The 12,842-nt window shown below is 57.9% G+C and overlaps 1 protein-coding gene across 1 annotated transcript in view; it reads left to right on the top strand.

Annotated features, from left to right (window-relative positions):
* Positions 1–12,539, top strand: part of ADAP1 (ArfGAP with dual PH domains 1) — a 46,937-nt gene extending 34,398 nt beyond the window's left edge. Inside the window, exons 5-11 of the mRNA XM_049903806.1 lie at positions 7,537–7,649; positions 8,128–8,274; positions 9,488–9,571; positions 10,047–10,109; positions 10,546–10,617; positions 10,788–11,016; positions 11,308–12,539. Coding sequence (XP_049759763.1) covers positions 7,537–7,649; positions 8,128–8,274; positions 9,488–9,571; positions 10,047–10,109; positions 10,546–10,617; positions 10,788–11,016; positions 11,308–11,336 — 737 coding nt within the window. The 3' untranslated portion in view covers positions 11,337–12,539. The remainder of the gene's footprint in view (positions 1–7,536; positions 7,650–8,127; positions 8,275–9,487; positions 9,572–10,046; positions 10,110–10,545; positions 10,618–10,787; positions 11,017–11,307) is intronic.
* The last annotated feature ends 303 nt before the right edge of the window (positions 12,540–12,842 follow it).

Here is a 12,842-nt window from a genome sequence, read left to right as displayed (position 1 = left end):
CTCCCAGTGTGGGGGCAGTGGACATGATGTTCTGGCTGGGCTGGGGGCCCTATCTGCCCTGCAGTGGGTTGGCTCCCCAGCCCCTTTGAAGAGGCACAAGGGATCCCCTGCACTTCCTGCCTCCTCCTGGGCTTGCCACAAGAGCACTTTCTCACGGCAAGGATAGCCTGATAATACCTCCCACCCCACCCCGTGGCAAAATGCAGAAGTCCACCACTGAGCAAGGACCCAGGGAAAGGGGAAATGTAGGATTGGGAAAGGCTCCCTAAAACCGAGGGGTGGTTTGGGCGAGGCAGAGCCTACTGCACATACGAGCTGCCCCGCAATGTCTCAGAACTGGGGGCTGCTCAGAGGGGCTGCTGGGCCCAAGGGGACATGGTGCTGGCGGCTCCAATGAGGTTCGTACAGTGCCCTCAGGGCTGTTGAAAATAGGTGGGTCACAGCACTGGAGAAGCTCTAGGGTTTTTATGGGGCGGGAGGTGGGGGTTGGGATGCCCTACCCTTATCGCCTGCTGGGGCTTCAGACCCTGGAGTTGAACACAGGCTCCTGGGCACTGGATTGCAGAAACCGATGCCCAATGACCTGCCCGGGTGACCTGGTGAGCCAGGGGCAGGGCCTGGCCAAGAGCCCTTCCCAGAAGGAAGAGCTTTGACCAAAGAACAGGGTTTGTCTGAAGCAGGTCCTGATGGCCAGAGCCTCTGGTACAGCGAGCGACAAGGTAACTGATGTTGTGACTGGATTTTAACTTCTTGTTGTTGTGTGCCGTCAAGTCAATTCTGACTCACAGCGACCCCCTGTGATAGAGTGGAACTGCCCCCTAGGGTTTTCTAGGCTATGATCTTCACGGAAGCAGATCGCCAGGTCTTCCTCCCTGGGAGCTGCTGGTGGGTTCAAACTGCAACCTTTCAGTTTGCCAAGGATAACGTAAACATCCATGCATCTATACCTATTAAATAAAGCATTGGATAAACAGGTATGTGTGGAGGAGGGGCACAGCTTTTCCTTACAGAAACATTCCAATCATAAATGCAGAAGGAATGAGCGGTAGAAATCACCCCGTAATAACTGTTGCAGGCAACGTCAGTCAGCAGCGTTGAGGTTAGTGGGCAACAGTTTGAGGAGAAAGAGGATGTGCGCGGTCTCAAGTTACTGTCCTCAAGAGACTTGTTAACTACAAAGGAAAGAGAGCAACTTTCCAGGGGGAAAGCCAACAGACCCTGCCATCCAGGTCAGCCTCACTCATGTGAGCCATCAGAGATGCTGAGATAGGACCCATTGAGAAGAGACATCTCTTGTGTGGTTTTCCTGCGCCAAACACATGGCCCGCTTCCATCATGAGAAAGCATCGGACAAACCAAGTGGAGGGTCATGAAACAAAACAGCTCGTTGGCACGCTTCTAAAGTGCCAAGATAGTGCAACACAAGGAAAAGATGGAGAAACTGAAAGACAGCGGGAGACTAAGAAGTAACAGCTGAGCAAAGTATGGGCCCTGGGTCAGCCCTGGAGCTGAGAAAAGACTCTAGGAGGAACACTGATGACTAAGTTACTGTGGTTTATACCACCCAAGTTATCTCCTGGCTTGATGATTATCCTGTGGTGACCAAGATGATAACGTCAGGGGAAGCTGGGTGAGGGGTATATGGGAACTCTGTACTAGTTTTATAGATCTTAAAAAACAAAAATGAAAACCCAGTTGCCTTTGAGTTGACTCCAACTCATGTTGACACCATGTATGTCAGATAGAGCTATGCTCCATGAGGTTTTCAGTGATTGATTTTTCAGAAGCACATTGCCAGGTCTTTCTTCCGAGGCACTTCTGGGTGGACTCCAACCTCTAACCTTTTGATTAGCAGCCGATCGCGTTCACCATTTGTGCCATATAAGGGCTCTTTATACATCTTTGTGGTGGTGGTGGTTGTTCGGTGCCGTCAAGCTGGTTCTGACTCATAGCGGCCCTGTGTACAACAGAACAAAACACTGCCAGGTCCTGCACCATGCTCACAATCGTTGTTATGTTTGAGCCCATTGTTGCAGCCACTGTGTCGATCCATCTTGTGGAGGGCCTTCCTCTTTTTCGCTGATAATGTATCTTTATTGAGATATGATTCACACACTATACAATTCCCTCAAAGAGCACAAATGATAGATTTTAGTATATTCAGAGTGGTGAACTATCAACCAATTTTAGAACATTCCCTTTGCCCCACACAGAAACCCTGTGGCCATGAGCAGTACACCTCCCTCCCCCACCCTCTGTCTCTATGCATCCGCCTATTCTAGATCTTTCCTGTAAGTGCGATCATATGATATGTGTCCTTTGTGTCTGACTTATTTCACTCAACATCATACCTTCAAGGTTCACCCCTTCGGTGGCGTATATCAGAACTTCATTGCTCTTAATGGCTGAATAATCCTCTTTGCTATTTCTGCAACTTTTCTTTAAGTCTAAGTTTTCAAATAAAAGGTACAAATAAACAACAGCTGGGCTTGGAAAGAGGGGAGGGAGGTGTGGGCCATGGGGTCTCTGGTCACCTGGTCCCAGTGGCAGGTGCGTCCCTGTTCCCTGTTCAACCCTTTGTGTTCCTGTCTGATCCCTCCCATTGGCTGGAGCCTCCAAGCTGGACCCTGCACAGTGCCAGAGCCAGAGGGGGCATCTGGGTCCCTGGCTGCCCAACCAACCCAAGTCTGGTGGGGCTCCAAAGGAAGGAGGACTTGGTACGGGACAGATGGGGACATGCCCAGGCATGGGCCCCTGAGCTGGGTTGGGGAGGGATCTTTGGGGGGGCAACTGCTGGGCACTCCGGAGCCCCACACTTCCCTGGGGAATGGAGTCTGGTGGCTGTGCCTGCCTGCCTCACAGAGCGGCCCCAAGGGGGCCAGATCCCTGCCCCCGGCCGCTGGAGGGCCCCCTTCCCTGTTGGGCAGAGGGGGAGACTGTCTGCCATGCCCCAGCTCTCTGCTCTGGGCCAGGGGCCTGTCTGTGGAGCTCTGTGCCTGTTGGGAAGGAGGGCAGAAGACCAGTGGGCCTCTGGCCTGGGCAGTGGCACCAGTGACACTGTGGTCGGGGCCATGACGGGTTCCCAGCTGAGTTGGGAAGGCCCGGTAGGTGCCAGCCTAAGGCTCTGAAGCTCTGGCCCCAGGTGGGTCCCGAGGCCCAGCCTCCCCGAGGATCGTGCTTGCTATGCTCACCCTTCCTGCGACTGCCAGCCTGTGGTGGGCCGTCTTCATGCCTGCCTGGCCAGGCCTCAGCCCACCTGCCTACCTGCCCACAGGCTCCCCATGACCCCTCACTGGGGCTTGGCTCCCTCCCAGACCGCCCCCTACACCTCCCCCCTCGCCTGAGCCTCAAGGCGGCCTTTCACAGGCTGGACAATGCCCCCTGTTGTCCAGGGCCCGAAGGCCACCGCGCGTCACCAACAGACACTGCAGGCTTGGACCCCTGCCTTCTCCCACGGGGGGCTCACCCCATCGCCTGTTCCTCTCGGGGTTGGAAACAGGCCCTCCCCCCCTTGGATGCCCCATTGTGCAGGGCAGGGCCTGTCCCAGAGCTGCACCCCTTTGTTTTAATGCTGCAGCCCCAGCGGGGCCCCAAGAGGGCAGGTGGGGTCAGGGCTGGTGTGGAGGGCAGAGGGAGCGTGGAGCCCTGTGCCTCGGGCTCCTCATCCCTCCTGGGTGAGTTCTTGGGAGCCGGGCTGCCGGGCCGTCCTATACATGTTTAGGTGCAGCTCTGTGAGAAGTGGCCACTGATTTCAGAGTGCCGACCCTTCGCACCCCAGTCCCGGTGTGTGGGGGTCAGTAGGCTCTGGATCCTTCCGGCACTTGGGATGTCAGTTCTTGTTGTATGTTGTATGATGGGTGTGCAGTGGCATCTCACAGTGACTGAAGATGCTGAGAATTTTTTCCTACGCTTGTCCAGGTTGGAGGTTTAAAATGGGGGCTTCTGGGAAGAGGCAGCTGAGTAGGACTTGAGATGTAGACTAGCTCTTCAGGTGGAGGTACAGGCCCGGGCATGAGGTAGGGTCTGACACACAACAGGACCTGGCACACAGTAGGTCTGGCACACAGAAGGTGCAGGCATAAAGTAGAGCCAGGCACACAGTAGGGTCTGACACACAGTAGAACCTGGCATGAAGTAGGGTTCAATACGCAGTAGGACCTGGCACAAAGTAGGGTCTCACACACAGGGGGGCCCAGCTCACAGTAGGAATCGGCGCATAGTAGGTGTTGAATAGATGCTGAGTGAGCCATTCAGCCTCTGCCCCTGAACTCACTGGCCCTACAGAGAAAATGGCCCTTCTGGCCAAAGCAGCTTCTAGGCTGGTGCCTCTGGGCCCCCCACAGTCCTGGAACCACTGACAGCCGGAGCCAGGACGGAGGCTGCACCATGGGTGACCCTGTCCAGCCCCATCCAAGAATGCTGCTACTGTGCCAGGCGTCCGGCGGCGGCTTGCTGTCGGGAAGAGCCCTGGCTCAGAGCCGGGTGGCCTGGGGCAGGCGTCCTCCCCTTGCCCGAAGCCTCAGAGACTCTCTGTGCTCAGGAGATAAAGCCAGGCTTGTGCTCGCCAGAGGTCAGCAAGAAGCATTCTTGTAGTAACTGACCACTGTGAAGTTTCGTGCTTTTTACACCCCAGTGGCAGCTTCATCCCTCTGGGGGCCCGGATGTTCCCAGTCGTGGGGCTACTAAGCCTGTGCCCAGAGAGCCCCCACCCCTACAGCCTGGGTATCCCCGTCTTCTGCAAGGGCGCTTCACCCCTCACTGAGGTGCTGCTGCCATCTGCTGGGCAGTAAGGGCATGCCTGGCAGGGGCGGCGAGGGTGCCAGGTGAGATGTGCACACCTCTTGGCTCCAGGGTGGGGTCGCTTGGCCAGGCTGGCCTGTGAGGAGCCACACAGACGGGGTTCAGCGTGCCCCAGCCCTTGTGAACAGATGACCGTGGATGACCTCTCTGAGCCTCGGTTGGGAGATTTTCTGGTGTTAAGTGAGACTGTGTGTGAAGTGCTTGGCCTGGCCTCCAGGGGACAGCTGAGACACAAAGAGCAAGTTTCGACTCCCAACTTTGCCCTGGGCCGGAGGCTCGGTCAGTCAGTCAACAGGCTCCTGGGCTGGCCCTGTTTGGTCAAGGGACAGCGTGGTGACCTGCGCCGTGCAGCAGAGGCCAAGGGGCAGCCAGTTCTTCCAAGGCTCTGAGAGATGAAGAAACCAGAGTTGTAGGGGAGGGGCAGGCGCTGTCCCTGCCTCATCCCGGCGCCAGCCTGCTGCATTTTTATGGCCACGTGTCTCTGGAGAGTGGAGAAAATAGCCCCTTGTCCCTGTGGGCTCGGTGGCCAGGGTGGAGCGGCGTCCCCAGCAGAGCCGCCAGGGCTGCCGAGTTAGGGCATGCTGCTGACACCACCACATAGCCAGCGCTTTCCCACCTTGCAGTGTAGATTGCAGGACTCCCTTAGCTGACCTCTCACTCATGGGCCCCCAGACCAGGGCCCACCCTCAGCTGACCCCTAACTCACAGGTCCCCAGCTTAGGTGGTCACTGAGCGCCACCCCCCTCCCCTCTCCGTGCCGTCCATAATCCATACACACACAGAAAGCTGGCTCTGGGCTCTGTGAGGGAGGCAGTGGGTGGTTTCACCAAAGCTCTACAGACACTTCCTGTCGGGCCAGCATTCCATTCCCGGGTGTGGACCGAGGGCAGGAGGTCACGGTCAAGGTGAAGACATCCCACAGCAGAATCATCCCGGATGTCCCCCACAGGAAGCAGCCAGATAGGGAATGGATAAACTGTGGTACATCCATGCAAAGGAACACCACTCAGCGAAAAGGAGCCTACCACCAACCACCACCATGCGTCTATCAGTGTGTCACTCTGTGGTGGCTTGCGTGCTGCTGTGATGCTGGAAGCTATGCTGCTGATATTTCAAACACTAGCAGGGTCACTCATGGTGGACAGGCTTCCGTTGAGCTTCCAGACTAAGACTAAGAAGACAACAGGCCTGGCAATCTACTTCTGAAAATTAGCCACTGAGAACCCTGTGGTTCACAACAGAACACTGTCTGAGATAGCACTGGAAGATGAGCCCCCTGTGTTGGATGGCACTCAAAATACACAGTGGCCACAACAATGGACTCAAGTATACCAATGATCATGAAGATGGTGCAGGACCGGGCAATGTTTAGTTCTGTTGTACGTGGGGTTGCCGTGAGTCGGAGCCGGCTTGACGGCCACTAAGAGCAACTACTGTCACACGCAGCAACATGGATGAACCTCAAATATTGAGTTGAGCTGGGCAGCCGGATCCACAAGAGTCCATACTGTATGAGCCTGCCTTTCTGTCCTTCTAGAACAGGCAGAGTGAGTGTGTAGTGATGGAAGTCAGGACAGCGCCGACGGGGAGGCAAGAGGGAACTCTGGCACGGCCAAGTGTTCATCAGAGCGGTGGTGTTAGCTGTCTTTTGTGGCTGCCATAACAGCTCACCAAACTCAGTGGCTTCAAACAACACACATTTATTCTCCCACAACTCTGGAGGCCAGTCATCCAAAATGAGTCTCGAGGGGCTAAAATCAAGGTGTGGGCAGGACTGATTTCCTCAGAGGCTTCAGTGGGGAATCCACTTGTTACCTCTTAGGCTTCTAAAGGCTGCCGGCGTTCCTTGGCCCATGGCTGCATCACTCCAGTCTCTGCCTCCGTGGTCATAGGACTTCCCTTTGTCTGTGGTCACATCTCCCTTATCAGGACCCTGTGGTTGCATTTAGGGCCCACCGGACAATCTAGGACAGTCTCCCATCCCAAGACCCTTAACCACATCTGCAGAGTCCTTTTGGCCTTATAAGATAGCGCTTACAGTATAGGCACTAGGGTGTGGGTATCTCGGGGGTTGTTAGTCTGCTGGCCACGGGTGGTTACATAGGTGCATAAACAAAAAACCAAACCCCTTGCCGTGGAGTCGATTTTGACTCATGGCGACCCCATGCAACAGAGAACTGTGCTCCGTAGGGTTTTCTTGGCAGTAATCTTTCGGGAAGCAGATAACCAGACCTTTTTCCACAATATCCCTGGGTGGGTTTGAACTGCCAACCCTTGTGTTAGCAGTTGAGCGTGTATCCTTTGCTCCACCCAGGGACCTATGTAAGTGTTCACGTGTAGTCATTCACTGGCTGTATGTGAAGGTGAGTGTGATTTGTTATACCTCAAAAACACAAAACCAAACACCAAAAAAAAAAAAACCCCAAGCAAAACCAAAAGCAGTAGATAGAAACAGCAGCCGCAGGCGGCCTGGATGGGGGTGGGAGGGACCTGGGACCTAGGCTTCATGGGACCCTGTTGTACCCGTTGCTGCTGGCCTGAGCTCCTGCACACCGCACCCCTGCCTGGCCAAGGCGAGCAGGACTGGAAGCCAGCTTGGCTGCCTCCTGGCCATTCCTGACCTGCCCACCCCTGTGGGTCTGTGGGGCCCAGACAAGGACAGGCTGGCTGGAGACCCCCTGTGCTTTGTGGCCCCTCTCTGACATGACCATCAACCCCGTCTGCTTCCCTCCCCAGGGTACCGAGAAGGGTTCCTCTGGAAGCGAGGCCGAGACAATGGGCAGTTCTTAAGCCGGAAGTTTGTGCTGACGGAACGCGAAGGGGCTCTGAAGTACTTCAACAAGAATGATGTGAGTGGGGGTGACGGAGGGGGCATCCAGGCTGCCCACCTAGGGGCAGGGAGACTGAACACAGGCTCTGGACAACCGGCATCTTGTCCTCAGCTTCCCTCATGTGATCCCAGGAGCCATGCTGCCCCCATGAATGAGAATATCCCATCCCTTAAAGGGACAGGGGAGCAGGGGAAGGAGTGCAGAGGAAAGAGGCGGGGCCCAGACTTAGGTTGTGTCTGCTTGAAGGGTCTGAGAAGGGGGGTCTCCCCAGTGCTGAGCACCCACGTGATGTCATTTTGGTCTTCATTATGCCTGAGGGGGGAGATCTTGTGAGGCCCAGAGAGGCCAAGCAGCTTGCCCAGAGTGGCCAAGCAGCTTGCCCAGAGTCACACAGCTCAGCAGGGGAGCTGTCAGCACCCATGCTTGGGTGGCTACCCCAGGGCAATCCCGTTGCTCTGAGCTTGGGGACCAGCTCTCGCCCTGGCCTTATCCCCAGGCCAAGGAGCCCAAAGCCATCATGAAGATTGAGCACCTCAATGCCACCTTCCAGCCGGTCAAGATCGGCCACCCCCACGGCCTGCAGGTCACCTACCTGAAGGACAACAGCACTCGAAACATCTTTGTCTACCACGAGGATGGGAAGGTGGGACAAGGCTGGGCAGGGCTGCCAGGAGGCGGGGAGGGGCTAGACTGCTTCCCAGGCTTTCTCCCCAGAGGGACAGATATGCTTCCAAGAGGTCCTGGGGCCACCGGAACAAAGAACCACACAGGAGTGTGTTCTTGAACATACTCTTCTGGCCTTCTTCGAGGCCAGAAGTCCAAAATCAAGATGTCCACAGGGCCACGTTCCCTCCAAAGGCTCTAGGGGAGGACCCTTCTTTGCCTCTTCCCACTTCTGGTGGTTCCTGGCATTCTTTGGCTTCATGATGCATCAACCCCATCTCTGTCTCTGTTGTCACATGGCTGTCTTCCTTCTGTGTCCCTGTGTCTCCTCTTTCATAAAACACCACCCTACTCCAGTCTGAGCTCATGTTAACCTGATAATATCTTCAAAGACTCTGTTTCATAACAATGTCACGTTCACAGGTACCAAGGTTAGAACTTAACATGTCTTTTTGGGGGTCACAATTCAGCCCATAGCAGCTCAATACAGAATTCTAGGTTGGAACTCATTTTCCCTCATAAAACTGGAGGCATTGCACGGCTACCTGCGTGCTCCCAGCGCTGTTACTGAGAAGCCCAAAGCTTCTCTGACTTTGCTTTTCTATGTAACTTGCCATTATTTAGTTGATTTCCTCCATCTGGAAGTTTGTTCCCGGGGTTTCAGCATCTTCTGATGATGTCCCTTTCTGGGCACATGGTAGGGATGGGGCCTTCTGGTTTGTCTTAGTCCTCTAGTGCTGCTATAACAGGAATGCCACAAATGGATGGTTTTAACAAACAGAGATTTATTCTCTCACAATCTGGGAGGCTAGAAGTCTGAATTAAGGGTACCAGCTCCAGGGGAAGGCTTTCTCTCTCTGTGGGCTCTGGGAGAAGATCCTTATCATCAATCTTCCCCTGGTCTAGGTCCCCTCGGTCCCCCCCCCAGTCTTCACCCAGGCTGCCCTCCCTGCCCAGTGGAAGCCTTCCTGGCCTTCAAGGCCGGCCCATGGGCGCCTCCTCCAGGAAGCCCGCTGTCCTGCCCAGTGGCCATCTCTGCCTGAGCCTCCAGGGCCTGGCCCTGCGCAACTAAGACGCGCTGGTGAGGGATTGCTGGGAACTGCGTCAGCCGGGGCTGGGGTTCCCACCGGGGCTGGGGAAGGGTGAGGGAGAGGTTTCCGAGGTCCCGTGTGCAGACCCCCTTCGTCCCTCAGGAGATCGTGGACTGGTTCAACGCACTGAGGGCTGCCCGCTTCCACTACCTGCAGGTGGCCTTCCCGGGGGCCAGCGATGCTGACGTGAGTGCCTGGGGAGGGACATCGCCACCCAGGACCTGAGTGCGGGCTTGGGGGTGGGGAGATAGTGGGGTAGGGAGTAATTGACAAGGACTTGAGTGCCTAGGGGGGAGAGTGTCAAAGATGTGAGTGACTGGGGGGGGGACAGTGACGCCAACAAGAGCACCTGGGGGGAGATAGTGACCCCCTACATGAATGCCTGGGCTGGGGGTTGGGAATAGGGGTTGGGAAGGACTGGAGGAGCTTCCCCAGGGTGGCTCTAAAGTAAGCCTGGCTCTCCTACTCAGTTCTGGTAAGTTTTAGCTAAGGGCCCTGGAAAGAAGGGACAGACAGACTGATGCTGTGCCATGCCTGGGCAGAGGGTGTGTGGGGGTGGGGGTGCAGTCTGGGGATGGGCCCTCCACCAGGGGCAGGCGTGAGCCAGGACCCAGGGGCTCCTGACTGCCCTGACCTTGTACCCCCTCCCCTGCTGCCCCAGCTGGTGCCCAAGCTGTCCCGAAACTACTTGAAGGAGGGCTACATGGAGAAGACAGGGCCCAAGGTGGGTGCCTGACAGCCCTGGGCCCCCCAAGTCCTTGCTCTGAGGTTGATCCGCTCCCTGTCTTGTCCTTGTCACCTCGGGCTGGGCTGTGAAGGGTGGGGGCAGATGCAGGGGGCATCTGGGACAAACACTCCAGGGGAGATGCGGTGGGGACCTGCGTCAGAGGCCCGGTGGCAGGGAGGGCTTCCCTGGGGAGGTGAGGGCTGGGGTTGGGATGAGCTGGGAGCAGGCGAGTGTCCCAGGCTAAGGAATGCTTGTGTAAGGGAGAGAGTGCAGGGGGAGCAGACTCCAGCAGGACCCCCAGGAGGTGGGAATGAGTGAATGAGCGGGCGACCAAATGAGTGAATGAATGGTCGGGTGGCCCGCCCTCCTGGTGGGCACAGTGGAGGACAGACAGCCCCGGCCAGCCAGCCAGTCACCAACCTCTGTCCTGCAGCAAACGGAAGGGTTCCGGAAGCGCTGGTTTACCATGGATGACCGCAGACTCATGTACTTCAAGGACCCCCTGGTGAGTCAGGGTGCCAGGTAGGACCCTCGTGGAGTGCCCTCCCCAGCTCAGGAGCAAGCTGGACACAACCACTTGGTGGCCAGTCTGGGGTGGAGCAGGACTCCCAGGCTCTGCGGGTGGGGGCTGCCCCAGGGCTACGGCCAGCCCGCCTCAGCCCTGTCCCACCCCAGGATGCCTTTGCCCGCGGTGAGGTCTTCATCGGCAGCAAGGAGGGCGGCTACTCGGTGCTGGAGGGGCTCCCGCCATCCACCCAGGGCCACCACTGGGCCCATGGTGTCACCATTGTCACCCCCGATCGAAAGTTCTTGTTCGCCTGTGAGACAGAGGCCGACCGCCGGGAGTGGGTGGCTGCCTTCAGGAGTGTTGTGGACCGGCCCATGCTGCCCCAGGAGTATGCAGGTGAGGGCAGCAGATGGGCTCAGGTCCAGGACATCTAGGGAACTGGGGCTCCCACCTTCGTGGAGCCCCCTTGGGGTCTGAATGGAGCCTTCTGGAGTCTGGATGGAGTCCTCTGGGGTCTGGATGGAGCCCTCAGGATATGAATGAAAGTCTTCGGTGTCTGAATGGGGTCCCTCGGTGTCTGGATGGAGTCCCCCAGAGTCTGGATGGGGTCCCAGGACAGGCCGTGGGGGCTGGGGCCAAGCGCGTGCCCCTGCTGGCCTGACAAGCCCCTCACCTGCCCTGTTTCAGTGGAGGCCCACTTCAAGCATAAACCTTAGAGGACAGCAGGAGCAAGGACACTGGAGTCGCTGTGCCATGGACTTCGACACGGCTGGACTGGGCAGTCTGCACCGGGGGATTCCCAGGGGCCCGGTGGTCTGGCCTGGCCCTGCTGTGGGGGGAGCAGCTCCAGAGTGGCCAGGTGGGCCTGGGACCCCTGCCTCTTGGCCTGAACCTTGGCCCTAGAACTCATTCTCTGAGGCCTCAATGTGGGCCCCTTGGCTCTGGTCTCACCCTGCCCAGCCATGCTGCTACGGCCGGACCCTCCCCGCCCCACCCCGTCCAGATGTGCCCCCAGCCTGCTGTCCTTCTCCTGAGGCCCGCCTGCTCCCCGCCCCCCAGCCCCTCACTCACTCCCTACCCACCCGGCAGTCCTGTAGAGGGAGTGTGCAGAGTTTCCTGGCTCCTGGGCAGGGCACTGCCAGGCCTGTGAGGCCGCTTGCTGGGGACAGTGGGCAGGCCTGGCCGCACGTGGGAACTCAAGCTGCTCACGCACCTGCACTCCTCACCTGGTCCACCCCATGCCACCGCCAGCTGTCCCCCAGTCCCTCTGGCCCTTCTGTAACAAGTATTTATTGGGCAACCGTGTGGTCAGTCACTGTGGGGAGAGGGGGACAAATCAGACAGTCCTTGTCCCCAGGAGTTGGCACAGCTGGGGCAGTGTTGCAGGGCAGTTGGGGAAGCCCCACTGACAAGCCCCTGCAATGGCCCTGGAGACCTGACTGGGTTGGGGGGCATGCAGAGGGACTCGAGTGTCTGCCCAGGCCTGGTTGCCGGAGGCCTGCACGGCCGCCCCCATGGTGCTCCCGCTGACCGCTGACCCTGGCTCGGGCTGTGACCCTGCTGATCTGAACCCTGGGGGATGCGGCCTCTGCCCTGGGCCCCCAGCTTGCTGCTGGCCGGCCAGTAGCTGCAGCACCCCTGTATTTATTTCTCACCCTGACCCTTCCTGTGAGTATCCGGGCGTCCAGGTGGGGCCCCAGAGCCCACCCTGTCTGGGACACATGCAGAGTGGATTGGTCTCCTCAGCGGGGGCATGTGGCCCACTGGTGACCTCGTGGGCCCCTGTGCCCCTCCCAGCCCTGCCTGGCCAAGACGTAGCCCTGGCCCACTGCCCACGGTGCCTGGCAGCCGAGGGGACGGGTTGGGGCTCCCGGCTGGGGTTTGTGGTCACCGTGTCACACCGGAATAAAGTTGTGGCTCCGGAGTAGTCTTGTATGTGTGTGTGTGTGTTTGCAGGGGGGTCCTGGGACTGGGAGGGGCCCGGCTAAGCTGCCGGCTGGGCACGGGACCAAGGACAGTGGGTCGGCTGTATTGGGGTGTGGTTGGTCAGGAAGAGGGTCTTGCTGCAGTGCTCACCCCCACCCCACTTGGGCCTGGCGAGGTCTACCTCTTGTGGATGTGTAGCTGAGGCCACCCAGAGGCCTTGAGGGTCCTAGACCCCCCTCCCACCACCTGAAGCTCAACTTGGTGCCCAAGACTTGGGAGGTAGTGAGGAGGGTGGG

The sequence above is a fragment of the Elephas maximus genome, chromosome 12, assembly GCF_024166365.1.
Source record: "Elephas maximus indicus isolate mEleMax1 chromosome 12, mEleMax1 primary haplotype, whole genome shotgun sequence".
NCBI lineage: Eukaryota > Metazoa > Chordata > Mammalia > Proboscidea > Elephantidae > Elephas > Elephas maximus.
Note: the sequence above shows the minus strand (reverse complement) of the source record. Positions and strands in the feature narration are given on the sequence as shown.